At 42.9% G+C, this 15,321-nt stretch overlaps 1 protein-coding gene across 3 annotated transcripts in view; it reads right to left on the reverse strand.

Moving 5' to 3' along the window:
• rsf1a (remodeling and spacing factor 1a) overlaps positions 1–15,321 on the reverse strand; it is a 119,190-nt gene that overhangs the window by 37,216 nt on the left and 66,653 nt on the right. For all 3 annotated transcript variants that reach the window (XM_069892158.1, XM_069892159.1, XM_069892157.1), the window contains exons 7-12: positions 14,091–14,270; positions 12,297–12,401; positions 8,728–8,807; positions 3,147–3,201; positions 1,419–1,504; positions 900–967 (exon numbers count right to left, since the gene is read on the reverse strand). In XM_069892158.1, the coding sequence (XP_069748259.1) occupies positions 900–967; positions 1,419–1,504; positions 3,147–3,201; positions 8,728–8,807; positions 12,297–12,401; positions 14,091–14,270 (574 nt within the window). The remainder of the gene's footprint in view (positions 1–899; positions 968–1,418; positions 1,505–3,146; positions 3,202–8,727; positions 8,808–12,296; positions 12,402–14,090; positions 14,271–15,321) is intronic.

Below are 15,321 nucleotides of genomic sequence, written 5' to 3' on the forward strand. Positions count from 1 at the left end.
TCTACCTCTGCTCTGATGATTCTGACGCACCAGAAACCAAAATTTGTCAATCTTTCCTGACAGCTAATAGTCTCCGACGAGACGATGTACAAAAAGTGCTGTAATTTCTACATGGTCAAAAAAATGTACACAAATACTGTTTAATAAAATCTGGAATGTGCACTTTAATCACGTGAATTATTTGATTACAAATTTAAAACTGGAGCACAGGGGCTAATAAAATAATGTGTCTTCCAAACATTATGGAGGGCACTGTAGGAGCAGAAATAGGCCATTCAGCCCATTGAATCTGCCCTGCCATTTAATCATGAGTTGATCCATTTCCCCATTCAGCCCCACTGCCCGGCTTTCTCCCCAAAACCTTTGATGTCCTGGCTCATCCAGAACCTGTCAATCTCAGCCTTCAATGGAGATGAGCAGGATCTCCTTTTCCCAGAGAGTAATAAAACGAGGAAGCAGTGGGAGCTGCCTTTTTAAACGTGTTTAAGACACAATTCGATAGATTTTTCTTGATATAGTAGGGGAATTGAGGCTTCTGGGGAAAAGGCAGATCAGTGGAACTGTCCAAAGCCAGATCAGCCAAGATCGGGCTCCTGCTCCATTTTCTTCTGTTCTCAGTATTCAACGCCAATTCCTTGTGGAATATTTTATACTGTTCGTCTCTTTCAAACTCCAGTGAACAAAGAATCATTCTACTCAATATGTTCTCTCATCCCAGGAATTAATCCAATGAATCAACATTTCCAAGGTATTGACAATTGGACCGTGACTTCAGTTTTCTGGATCCCGGATCCTTTTGTAATAAACGGCAATTTGACATTCGCCTCCTAATTGCCTGCTCAAATCTGCACAGTTAGTACAAATGTGAAAAAGATTTAGCCAGTGAACACAGTTCTAACCTTTGCCCTCTGCCTCCTGTATGTCTTCATGTATTGCTTCATCAATTGCATCATCAAATTCATCAAACCTGCAGAAGGAAGGAAGACAGGCACTGAAGCTTACTGGGCTCTTCATAAATCCACAATGTTTCAGGCTGATCAAAACAAGCAAAATCTATCAGGCACCATGCACTCATTAAAATAGTAGTTAAAAAGGACCCCCTCAACCTGTAGCCAGATTTTAGGGGAAGAAAATTGTTATTCCAGACCAGACAGTTGAAGTACCAGCCTTGGAACAATGGCAGAGGCTCTATCACAGCTCTGCAAAATATCTCAAGGTACACACATCACTGTAACTCAAAAGACTCATGTTAATACTCCAAATTCTTGCAAACATTTAATTGACTTGGGGCGGGGGCGGGGGTGAAAATCACTTGTCTTTATGGATAAAGACCACGATACAGAGTGCATTACCAAATGGGAGAGAGGTAGGACTGCTCTTTCAAGCATTGGTCATTATACACTGAAAAATAATAATACCTATAATTGATGGATCTCCGTGTCCTCCCTGACCGTCTTTCCAAGGATTTGAAGTCTTTTATTTCTGGTTCTTCTGGTACTAAATCCTGAGAGAAATAAAAGCATTAAACTGTGAGAGTTTGATGGAAACAAATTGTGACTAACATAAAGATCCATTACATCAGATCACAAGAATCAGGGCCTTTCCAGCTTGGTGTTTCTGCATCTTTCTCCACTGGACGGACAAAAATCAGATCATTTTTGTTTTTGGAGTTTTCCCTCTTCCCTTCACCTCCCTCTCCAATCCATCTCTTCTTTCCACTCTCAACCAGTCTGACCAGCGTGAAAGTAAGTTCTGTCAAGTTTAGACTGATGCTGATTCATACAACTGGATTAATCCTTGTATCAGTCTAAATGAGAGAGACCCTTGTGAGCATCAACAAAATGATGAGCATCTGAGCCATGCCTGATCTTATTCAGACATCCTTCTGCTAAACAACAGACATGACTGACGTTACTTTTATACTCAGTGCCTTGCCCGACCAAACACTCTACCTACTTGCATGGCCACTTTCAATGAACCATGGGCTAAGACCCCCACAAATTGCTCTGCATTTCAATGGTTTTAAGGCCTTCCATCATCTTGTACATGTTCCCTTTATGTTTTATCTTCCAAAGTACAATACATCACACTTATCTAGATTAAACACCATCTGCCACTTCTCTGCCCACATCTGTAACTGATCCAGATCCTGTCATATCATTTGATGGCCCTCAACCCTGCCTACAGCTCCACCGATCTTAGTGTCACAGAACCATGCAAGGCCCTTCAAGTCTGTGCTGAACTATTATTCTGCCTAGCCCCACCGGTCTGCACCCAGATCATAGCTCTTCATACCCCTCCCATTCAGGTAATTGTCCAATTTTTTCTTCAATGTTAAAAATGAGCCTGCATTCACCACTTCATAATTCCCACTACTCTCGGTGAGGCAGCTCCACCAACTGTATTCCAGTGCTCTACTTTTACAGTGAGACGGTTTTCAAATCCTTTGCTTTTTAATGACATACAACATAGACCCTTCTGGTCCATGAGCCCAGGCCCCCAAAATTGACCAATTGGCCTTCAACTTCTGTACACTTTTGAAGGGTAGGAGGAAACCGGAGGAAATCTGCGCAGGCACAGGGAGAAGGTACAAACTCCTTACGGACAGCACCAGGTTCGAACCAGGGTCACTGGTGGTGTAACAGCAGCGTGCTAACCACTACACTAGCCATGACGCCACTCTGGGAGCTACTTTTTTTTGTGTAGGGATGTAGCAATATAATCATCACCTAAAAATTTTGTATGAACTGAGAAAATACAATGGTATAACAGTCAATGTTTAGAAGAAAATAATCCTTTTTTTAAAATTTAGACATAGAGCATGGCAACAGACTCTTCCGGCCCACGAGCCCGGGCTGCCCAAATAACCTACAACTCCTGTATGTTTTGAAGGGTGGGAGGAAACCTGAGCGCCCAGCGTAAACCCAAGCAGACACAGGGAGAACGTCCAAACCCCTTACAGAGCGGGATGAAATCTGGGTTGCTGGAATCGTTACCCTATCCACGATACCCTGTGAACGATACAGGTCAGGGCAAAGTCCCATCAAACAATCTTTCATACAAACCAATCCCCTCACTTTGAAAAAAATAACCACTGGAGTTCGGCTTTGATTCTCGCTCTGTTCCATAGTTAAAATGTAACTTACTTTTGGAGTAATGATATTTTCAACGTTTATTCCTACAAACGCCAACCTCTCTTTCCTGGAAGGGAAAAACATCAGTATTATCATTCTTTACAATTAGAAGGCGCTTCAAATCAATGTTTCATTAAACATGTTTTTCTGAAGGACAACACGAAGCTTGGAAAGACTTCAAGGGAGGGGATGTTTAGTATTTGAATAGGTCTATGGAATGACCACGAAAACTGCCAGCATTTTAATCTGAGACCACAGATTGATTACTTCCTCCTTTAGAGTTACAATACTTCATTTCTTCTAGTATACAAGGAGTGGAATAATTACAAATGTATAATGCTGCTGCTTGTAGATATATGGTCGCGTTTGCTGGGCGAACCCTTTGAAAACATGACCAGTCTTAGAGTTTTTGAAGTGGGAAGTAATATTGGATTTTCTCCACTCTCCTTACTGCAGCAGGAACAAAAATGCCATTAGTGAGCACACTGGGGCAGATCGTTTTCTCCCTCAGCACTGATGCTGGGATTGGCCCACATATCACCAAGGTCATCCCAATTTCAGTGCTGGCATCCAGAGCAGCAAAAGTTTCTGCAGATTTCCAAGCTCTCAGGCTGGAAAACCTTTACTAAGTTGAATCTAATGCAACAAGACATCACCCCCCACCCCCCCCCCATTCAAATGAATGGCAGCCATTGGTTCAAGGGAGAAAGCTAATCTATTATGTTTTCTGCATTTGTTAAATTTTGATTTTTAACACTTTTAGCATTGCTTCAGCCTTTAAAATTCAATGAGTTAAATAAATCGTATTTTATTCTTTAACACTAAGTCATTGTTATTGACTAATACGGGGTAGCTCCTCACTGATCATCAACACAGGCGGACCTCAAGGATGCGTGCTTAACCCACAGCTCCACTCATTATACTCCCATGACTGTGTGGCCAGGCACAATTCCAATGCCATCTAAAAGTTTGACAATGACACCACAGTTTTCGGCAGAATCACAAATGTCATGAGGAAGTGTACAGGAGGGTGATAGATCAGCTCGTTGAATGGTGGAAGACAACAACCTTGCCTCAATGTCAGCAAAACTAAGGAGATGATTGTGGCCTTCAGGAAGAAGTCAGGGGAACATGACTCAATCATCGAGGAATCAGTAGTGGAGAGGGTCAAGATTTCAAATTCCTGGGTGTCAACATCTCTGAGGGTCTGTCCTGGAGCCTCAGGTTGATGCAATCACGAAGGCGGCTCGCCAGCGGCTGTACTTTGTGAGGTGTCTGAGGAGGTTCGATACGTCAAAGGCTCTTGTAAATTTTGTGTACCATGGAGAGTATTCTGGCTGGTTGCATCACTGCCTGGTATGGAGGCGCCAACTCTCAGGACTAGAGTAAACTCCAGAGGGTTGTTAACTCGGCCTGCGACATCACAGGCACCAGACTTCCCTCCATCGAGGACATCTACAAGAGGCGGTGGCTTAAAAAAAAGCAGCCTCTATCCTCAAAGCACCCAGGCCATGCCCTCTTCACTCTGCTACCATCGGGGAAAAGGTCCAGGAGCCTGAAGATGAGCACTCAGCGGCAAAAGGACAGCTTCTTCCCCGCTGCCGTCAGATTCCTAAATAATCAATGAAGCAAAGACACGGCCTTACTTTTTGTGCAGTTATTATTATTTTATTTTTGATAGTTATAAAAATGAATGTTTGCTCTAGGATGCATGACTTAGTCATGAAAAAAAAGTTCTGATTCTAATACAGACTTCCTGTGAACAATAAAGCAATGTGGGAACCATTCAGGATGCAATCATACAGATAATTATTTGAAACATAATGCATTCCTGAACCGAAACTCAAGACACAAACTAACCCACACTCTTGACCTCCCATTCCCTCGGTAGCCTTGTTTTGTCCCTGGCTCCAGCTGCACAATAATTACATATATTTCACAAGACATCCAATGCAATCCATGTCCGACACCACAGGAGAGAGAGAGCATAGAGTTCTACAGCTCAGAAACCAGCCACACTTGTCCATGCAAGCCTGCATCCCTCTAAACCTTTCCTATCTATTATTACAACCTCCTGTTTCATGCAGTAGGTGTTACTTTAAGGGTTAGTACCAGTTGCAAACATTCACAGCTGTGGAGATGCTGGTGGCAACATCTAGGACAGAATATGCCCGAAAGTTGATACTCGCCAGGAAGAGAAGGAACATTTTGTTGCTTTGTCCTGGAACACAGGTGAGGAGAGAGATACACGAGTGGGACACTTAAAGGAAAGGAAGATTTGACCACCAGCCATCTAATGAATAGAGGTGGAATGACTTTGTGTGAAACAGACAATTCAGATGATTCTCCTCTTCTCCTTGACCAAAGAAGAAGTCACTTTGATTGATCCGTATCTGGGTAAAGGAAGCAGTAGAATTCCTGCACTGGATCTTGACCATGTTGTGATGGTCATTTCGACTGTCCTGAGTCTGGATTTTGGAACCATCATGGAAGTCACACATTCCGTTTCCCCTGCGCAAGGAAAAAGGGAGTTGTGACAACCATTTGTAGGAAAGGACATTTCTCAAAAGAAACTCGACCAGGATTCAGGAGCTTCCAGCAGTCCCATCGCTATCTCTCCCACCTCCTTCAAAATTATTTCTGGGCATCAGATGAAAAGCCTGAGTTTCAATACAAAATTTCTAAGACGGAACTGTGAACCAACTTTCCAGAATGGTGCCTAAGCTGTAATGGCTTGGGTATTATACACACGCACACACACTCTATTCGCACATAGTTGAGCTAAGTTTAGATAAGTTGTTATATTATTAATAAATAGAATGTTTTAAAAGAAAACAATCAACAATCCCTTGGTAAATTTTTATTGCTCCTGGTCTGCGATGTAACAGACCACGTACTTGCATAGTCTGCACTCTTCCTCCTCCCGTTCTTCCCCCTTTCTTTCCTCAGCCTTTAATTCAGTCGCTTGACCTTATTCACTCATTCCTTGAGGAAGGGTCCAGGCCCGAAATGTAGGTAATACATCTTTAGCTCCTATGGATGCTGCAAGACTGGCCGAGTTCCTCTGGCTTTTGCCTACATGTCTTCTGAACATTAACAATTGACCCTGCCTCCATCACTTCCTCTGTCAGCTCCACTCTCTTCACACCTATGGCTGTGTGGCTTGGTACAACAATAACACCATGTACCAATTTGCTTACAATACCACAGTAGTGGGTTGAATAAATAAAGGTAATGAGTCAGCATACAGGAAGGAGATTGAAAACTTGGCTAAATGGTGCACCACCAATAACCTTGCACTCAATGTCACCAAAACTAAGAAGCTGATTGTTGACATCAGGAAGGGAAGGCCAGAGGTATACAATTCAGTGACCATTGGTGGATGAGAGATGCAAAGGGTTAAGTTCTTGGGAGTCACCATCTCAGAGGATCTTTCCTGGACCCAATACACCAATAGCATCGTAAAGAAAGCCTCTACTTCCTCAGGAGTTTGTGGAGGTTTGGAATGACACCAGAAACCCTGGCAAATTTCTACAGAGGTGTGGTGGAAAGTGTGCTGACTGCCTGCATCTCAGTCTGGTACAGGAACATCAATATCCTGAGTGTTAAGCTCTCCAAAAGTTAGTGGACACAACACATCGCAGGTAAAACCTTCCCCACTATTGAGAACATCTATAGGGAATGCTGCTGTTGGTCTACGCCACCCAGGACACACTCTATTCTCGCTGCTGCCATAGGGAAAGAGGTCTAGGGGCCACAAGACTTGCACCCCCAGGCTCAGGAACAGCTGCTCCCCCTCCACTATCAGACTCCTCAACAACAAACTCAGTCAAGGACTCATTTAAGGACTCTGACTTGCACACTTTATTGCTTTTTTCCCCTCGGTATTGCACAGTTGGTTTGTTTACATTTGTGATGTTTACATTTCTTTTTTTGTTTACATGAATGCGCTGTGTACACTTTATTTTTGCACTACCAATTAGAGGTCCTTCTGCCTCGCCCACAATAAATCTAAATTTAGGAGCAAACGTAGGCTATTCGGCCCATCGAGTCTGTCCCGCCATTTAATCACGATCTGATCCATTTTCCCGCTCAGCCCCATTGCCCAGTCTTCTCCCCATAAACTTTGATACCCTGACTAATCAAGAACTTGCCAGTCTCTGCCTTTAATGCAACCAATGACCTGGCCTCCACAATCGCCTGCGGCAACAAATTCCATAGATTCACCGCCCCCGGCTGAAGAAATTTCTCCACATCTCTGTTCTAAAGCAGACACCCTTTAATCCTGAAGTTGTTCCCTCTTGGGCTCGACTCCCCCACCGTGGGAAACAACCTTTCAACATCTTCTTTGTCCATGCCTTTCAACGTTCCAAATGATTCAATGAGATCTCTCTCCCCACCCCGCCCCACTCATCCTCCCAAATTCTGAGTACAAGCCAAGAGCCGTCATATGTTTCTCATATGATACATACTTTCATTCCCGGTTTCATCCCTATCAAGTGGTGCTGAGTCAGCAGGCCCAGATCAACCATGACTTCACTCAAATGGCGGAGCAGATGTCCAACTCCTGCTCCTGTTTCTCGTGTTCTTTTATCCTGTTTGCTGTCTTTTAAAAAAAAATCACTGGCATGAAAAGTTTATTGATGGTGATGTAGCTTCCTGCTCCCTTGACCTGTCTGGCAAGGAACTGCCAGGGTGAAAGGGTCAGATGCTCCAAGATCGTATCTCAAGATGAATTGAATTCCAGGTCCCCTCCGCCCCCATTCTCATAAATTTCCCTACCTTGAGAACAATCCAATGACTACCTTAAGTCCACCCCTTATATAATCAATGAAGGAGTCTGCCTCTTGTAATACATGACAAGCCTGCCGATCCATGCATTGAGATCTTGAGTACATGACCATCAATGGCACCAAGATTTCTGAGAGCTTCTGGGTGTGGGACCGCTGTCAAAGGGGTTCTGAGAATGCATCTGGCTCCGTGTCAATAGAGACTCCCGCCACAATGATAGTTGGGAGGCAGATGGCCGGCACACACCTGCAAGGGAAGTCACTCTGGAACAAACAAACTGGTACAGGTTGGTGAATTTGAAGCAAGCGAAGATTTGCCCATGGACTTTAGGTGGAAAGGAAGAGGAAGGGATTCTAGAAGAACAGGAAAACACTGCAGGCAGCAGATTGCAAATACATTCAAACACAAATGTATAAGGCAAAGGAATGCATGATCCAAACAGCAAGGATGCAGCACAGTTTTAACCCAATACCGAGGGTAATATCGAGCAAAGTGAGGCAGGATTGGAGAAGCGGCGAAAGGAAATTCAAAACAGAAAAAAAGAACGTTAAATGCAGATGTGGGAATCTTGAGCAGTCAATAAGAAGCTGGAGGATCAGCCTTGGTTAGTCAATGTCTCAGATCTGACGCTAAATGTGGCCTGACGAATTCTGTACTTGGTTGCGGCTCAACACGTAGAATCCCTACAGCTACTCTTTGTAAATTCAAAACAGGCCCTGGTAAATCGTCCACCCAATTTGGATTTGTACCAACATTAGAAGTTGCAGGTGTCTCGAAAAATTCCCAGATTTTCTTTTATTACCTTCTCTCGGCTCTTTCCTTCTTTTTTATCATCACGTCTATGCTTTGCAACTGTTCTTCTAGTTTTTCGCACAGAAATTTCTGCAGAAAAGGGGAATGGATTAAAAAAGGAGCAACTTTTATATGCAATCACACATTCACCCCATCCAGAAATTAATACCAATTGCACACTTTCGAGTTTGGAACAAGGGAATTGTCTTTGTTGGTGATCGAAAATGTTTATTCAAACCATCCCTGTGGTGGCTGTCATTGCACCAATACCAATATCCTAGCAACTTTCCCAAACACTTCCCAAATTTCAAATCCATGCTTGTCAGACCGTAGAACAACTTCTTCATTTTTGTGACTGATCTGAAACAGAGCTTGAATGTCTTTTCTTTTTCAAAATTAAAAAAAAATATTTTAGATACAGTGCAATAACAGGGCCTTCCAGGCCACACCACTCAAAATCACCCGATTAACCTAATAGCTCTTTGGAACATGGAAGGAAGCTGGAGGAGCTGGACGAAAACCCACGCAGACATGGGGAGGACAAAGAAACTCTTTAGAGACAGTGGCAAATTCAAAACTGGAATTCCATTTTTCACTCATCTCTCTTTGCTAGGTATTCAATAATTCAATTTAACGTAGTCCATTGAGCACACTTTCTTTAGGTTCATTTAGCTAAATTTTATCCTAATATTTCCTCTAAATATGATAAATGCAAAACTGAGGAAGGCATGTTGTATCGTATGTTTTGGCTATGTCCTCTCTCTAATTTTTGGCAAGGGGCATTTTGCATCTTATCATTAGTTCTTAAAATTAATTTGACTCCTAACCCTTTCATTGCTATTTTTGGAGTGGCCTTTGTTTCCCTCATGGCTCAAAGGGCTATTTTGCTGAGATGGAGAGATGCTGTCCATCCCGCTCCTACTCAATGGATGTCGGATGTGATGGCATGTCAATCTTTAGAAATAATAAGGTGATCTGCTACTGCAGTGGATCTCAACTTTCTTTCTCTTTGGGGTCCTTTTCTCAATTCTTTCAACATTTGTAGATTATTAATTTCTGATTTTTTTTAAATGACCGCATAGTTATTATTTGTAATGGCTTTCTTAACTTGGCTAGCAACCCTCATAAGGTGGGGTTTGATTATTAGTTTAGGAATATATGGGATTTTTTTCCCATTTAATAACATGGGTTCATATTTAACTTGTTTATTGGTACTTGATAGTAACTTATTTTATTATTATTTTGCATACATGTATTTTGCATATATGAAAACCAATAAAAAGACTGAAGAAGAAGAAACTGGAATGTTTGCCTTTTCAAAGTATGAAATTCCTCTCATGTTACAACTGTTGTCATTTTTTTTAAGGGGGAAAATCGGTGTTATAACTGGAGGTGCATTTTGTCACCCATTGAAGTAAAATATGTTCAAAAGATTTGAGCTCTTCTGGATAAATTCTCCAGACCTCTGGAAAAAGTGGCCTTAATGCTGTCTCCACCACCTTACCAATCCTAATGTGAAAATTAATGGAATAAATCTGGGGGGGGGGAGAGAATAAAACCAGCTGAAGACAACAAATATACAGTTAAAACTCCTGGTTAAGACAGAGATGAGGAGAAACTGCTTCTCCCAAAGGGTACGAAACTGTGAAATTCTCTGCGCGAGGAAGTAGTTGTGGCTGCATCATTAAATATACTGAGGAGAAAGATTTTTGCAGAGTAGGGGAATTAAGGTGGGTAAGTGGAGCTTAGTCCAGGTCCATATCAGCCACGATCTTGTGAATGTTGGAGTAGACGCCACGGGCCAGATGGCCGTCTCTTGCTCCTTACGTTCCCTATCCTTCAAGTACCTGAAATGAGCTACTCAGCGATACTGTCTTGCCCTCACACAGGACAACAGATAGAATTGCTCAATGGTCTGGAAAGCTACTCGGTTGGAAAATAATTACTCCAAATACAATAATGTCCTTGGGGCACCAAGAAAACAAAAAATAACATACTTATAAAGGCACGGTTAACATAGCAGTTTGCACAATGCTGTTCCAGGGCCAGCAACCAGGGTTTGAATCTGGTGCTGTCTGTAAGGAGTTTGTATGTTCTCCCAGAGTCTGCATTGGTTTCTTCCAGGCACTCCCATTTCCTCCCACCGTTCAAAACACACCGACCGGGGTTGTAGATTAATTGGGTGTAAATGGGGAGCACGAGATCATGGGTTGCAAGGGCCTGTGTAAATCTTTTTTTGTTTGGACTGCTTAGACTATTTACACTTTTATGTTTATTGTATTTTACTTCTCTCCATAAGACCATTAGGAGCAGAAACAGGCTATTCAGCCACGTAATCAAGAGCTGATCCATTTCCCTATTCAGTCCCACTGCCCGGCCTTCTCCCCGTAACCTCTGATGCCCTGGCTAATCAAGAACCTGTCAATCTTGGATGGGGGGGGGGGGGGTGGCTTGGGAGGAGGGAGGGGGGAGAAAAAGTCACTGTAAAAAAATATGTGTGAAAAAGAAAAAGTGTGTATCATGGCTAATGTGATTTATGGTGTGAAAAATAAAAAATTTAAAAAAAAAAGAACCTGTCAATCTCGGCCTTAAATACACCCAATGACCCGGCCTCCACGACCGCAAATTCCACAGATTCTCCACCCTCTGGCTACAGAAATTCCTTTGCATCTCTGTTCTAAGAGGACACACTTCAATCCTGAAATTATGGCCTTGAATCTCCCACTGGAGGAAACCACCTTTCTGCACCTTCTCTGCCTTCAATCCTGAAATTATGGCCTCTTGTCCTTGAATCTCCCACTGGAGGAAACCACCTTTCTGCACCTTCTCTGCCTTCAATCCTGAAATTATGGCCTCTTGTCCTTGAATCTCCCACTGGAGGAAACCACCTTTCTGCACCTTCTCTGCCTTCAATCCTGAAATCATGGCCTCTTGTCCTTGAATCTCCCACTGGAGGAAACCACCTTTCTGCACCTTCTCTGCCTTCAATCCTGAAATCATGGCCTCTTGTCCTTGAATCTCCCACTGGAGGAAACCACCTTTCTGCACCTTCTCTGCCTTCAATCCTGAAATCATGGCCTCTTGTCCTTGAATCTCCCACTGGAGGAAACCACCTTTCTGCACCTTCTCTGCCTTCAATCCTGAAATTATGGCCTCTTGTCCTTGAATCTTCCACTGGAGGAAACCACCTTTCTGCACCTTCTCTGCCTTCAATCCTGAAATCATGGCCTCTTGTCCTTGAATCTCCCACTGGAGGAAACCACCTTTCTGCACGCACCTTCTCTGTCCATGTCTGGCAACGGTCTAAATGTTGCAGTGAGGTTCCCCTCGTTGATTTTTTTTTTTTGCGGGTGTATTTTATGTACCTGCATAGCTGTAGCATGCAAGAAATTTAGTGGATTTGTACATTGTAGTTAAATGCCTGACAAATTCATGTGCATCATTGTTGTCAACCGATATCACTTGGCAGGTATTACTCACGCTCAGAGAGCAAGTGCATGGGGACGGGAGAGAACAGGTGGCTATGGAGACATCGGCCAACGTTAATCTTCATTGCAGAGGAAGTGGGAAAGTGCTTACATGTTGGCAAGGAGGGCAGAACCATTCACCATCTGGGATGGTCATCAGCGGAGGTCTCAGGCAAGCTGTATGATAACCACTGTCACAGCAGTCACACAACAGAATCTTGGGAAAAGAACATTTTGCATTATTTATCAGCCAACAGCTCCCAAGCCCAGAAACTCCAGCGTCGTTGATAAGTGCAGCAGGAACATGGTCACACATGCCCTGACAGTTCGTACGCGTCCAGACTTGCTATCAATCACCCCATGCCAGCCACGTTCTTCATCATCCCCCCCACCTCAGCAAGTGAAGAAAATCCGTGAGTGCGAGATCCTACGCCTCCAGTTTATTTCCTGCTATTGTCAGACTCCTGAATGAACCTCACCCAAGTAAAATAATATTACCTGTGCTCGGTACTAACTGATGTCCCTGCTTCTGCACTCCCTACTGTGTATTTCTTGCTTTACTACATATGGAGTGTCTCGCTGGACTGCTTGCAAAGTAAACCTGCTCACGTTAAATGCGAGCTTGGCGACGCAAGTATAAAACTGCGAGAGCAAGACATCAAAGCAAATAATCTTTATAGGGCTACGTAAAGATTATTACTTGAAGAGAACCAGACAGCAATCAGAAGGAAGCCATTATACCCTCTCGATGTTGGTCTAGTGCAGTAGATCCACTTGAGAAAGTTCACCTTTACCTCAGTATATTGGAAACTTGTTAAAACTTTGCAAGCTCTACCCAGAATTGAGAACGTGGAGACCTACTTCCTGCAAGGACTTAAGAACTCTTGAAACTGCTGATTGAGCTGGATGTCAGGGCATCTCATTCAACAACACAGATTACATATGATCATGGAAGTTAGAAGCAACTTGCCCAACGTGCTCAGTCCCGATTTTAACCTCAACGTATTTCTGCTTCCCCCTGATAACCTTCTTATCAAGATTTTATCTACCTCTGCCTCAAAATCATTTCAAGTCCCTGCTTTCTCAGCTCAATGAAGTTCTAATAACAGACAAAACACCCCACTTCATCTGCCTTAAACAGGCAATCTCTTATTTTGTAAATGGTGGCCATTAGTTCTAGATTCTCCCACAAAAGGAAAGCCATCCAAGCTTGCCTGGTATTAGTTTATCCAAACGCCGTACACAAATACTCTCACTGTGATCGTGCCAATGGGACCCTCTAAAAATATTAGATTTAATTCCCCTTTCAATAAATGCTAACATACTAGTAGGTTTCTTAATTACTTCTTATAACTACATACAGTAAAACCCCTGGTATCCGACACCCAAGGCGATTGGTAGATGCCGAATAAGTGAATTCTCTACTTGCTTGAGGTTGCACGTTGTGTGGATTGGTGAACTAACATCAAGGTTCGCCAATTTTAAGATAACGTATTTTTTAACCTATTTATTTTCTGCATTTTTTTTTAACCAGTTGCTTGAATTCCAGATGTCAAGGTATTAGCATCATTGTTCATTTCCGGACACATTTAACAGTTTCTCTCTCTGCAGATGCTGCTCGACCTCCTGTGTATGGCGAGCATTTTCTGTTTCTATTTCAGAATCTAGCCTGTGTATTTTTTTTTTGTTTTATATTCGATTTCTTTTACAATTCGCATGTTAAATATGCACGGTATTTATAACAGATCATCCCCCTACTACTGCAATTATTAAACTGAAGAACGAGTGTTCCTCTTCTCATGAATCACAAATATTCACTACGTTGCTCCGGGATACTTTTTGAAAATACAATCTTCAAAGAACAGCAAGAGACACATGAGAAAATAGCCCAGATGCTAACACCTACCAGTTCAGGATGATTAGACAAGCCACATTTTTTACAGGGCTCGTCATCTTCTGCCTCCTCCTCCTCCTCTTCATCCGCTTCACCTTCCTGGTCACTTTCACTCTCTTCGCTTGATTCGTCCTGTCTACGTCTGCCCCTCGACTTGGTCCATCTAGCTCTTCTACTGGCTTTTGCCTTGCGCTGCAACATTAATAACGAGCGGCAGAAGTAAAGGCAATTCTCCAATGAACCAGCACACGAATGACCACATGAATCACCAAAAGAAAACATGAACAGGAAGTTCAGTCAGAATCGGTGACGAACCCTCTCTCTCTCTCTCTCCCCCCTCCCCTGCAACTTCTTGAGGACCACAGCATAGTGGCAAAACTTGCATAACGCAAGAGCCACATTTGTGAGAGCCGCAATAATCACACGATCACAAGCCACAAAATTAAAACTACCATTGTGAGCAGTGGCCTCTACAATTCCTGTCTTAGCCAACATAACGTATACATCGTTGTATACGATGACCTGCAATTTCCACCCAAAATGTTGGTTTTGATTGAAACCCTTTGAATAAGACGACCCCACCTAAAATCTAGCACTTATTGCTGACCAGTGGATGCTGTTAAAAGCCAATCACGATGTTTTAATAACAAGTGATCATTTAAGGGTTTAAATTTTATTTGGATATTGTGAAATAAACCACTGGCAGGTCCTGCAACAGGCTGTTTAAAGCCTGCACCAAGCCAAGAGCAATTGGACTGGGCAGATGGACCGAGCGGAGGAGTGCTGAGACTTTGCAAATAACTTTCGAGGCACGCACAAGATTGCTTCGAAGCTGGCAGGAAGATGGCGGCGGTGTTGCGACTTCGTCAAGGTAAGAATTTTTAGATTCTTTGTATGGGACTACCCGATTTTAAGGTAAAATTTTAAGTTTCGAGGATCATCCTATACAATGGCATTTCCACAAGCTGCGGTTTGGCCTCCCCGACATAGTGTGTGGCTACAGACAATATCATTCATTTGGTAAGATGATGGAACAGAGCTGTTGGAATTTAATCCTAATTGGCAGGTGATGAACTAGAAGAGTTCTAACAATACACAATGCAGGGCAAGACCTTAGGCAATATTGAGGAACAGAAAGACCTTGCTATACGAATCCAAGGACCCTGGTAGCAGCACAAGTAGCTAAGATGGCATACAAAATTCTTGTCTTCTTTAACTAGGAATGGAATATAGGATCATAGTG

The sequence above is a fragment of the Narcine bancroftii genome, chromosome 7 (genome assembly GCF_036971445.1).
Source record: "Narcine bancroftii isolate sNarBan1 chromosome 7, sNarBan1.hap1, whole genome shotgun sequence".
Lineage (NCBI taxonomy): Eukaryota > Metazoa > Chordata > Chondrichthyes > Torpediniformes > Narcinidae > Narcine > Narcine bancroftii.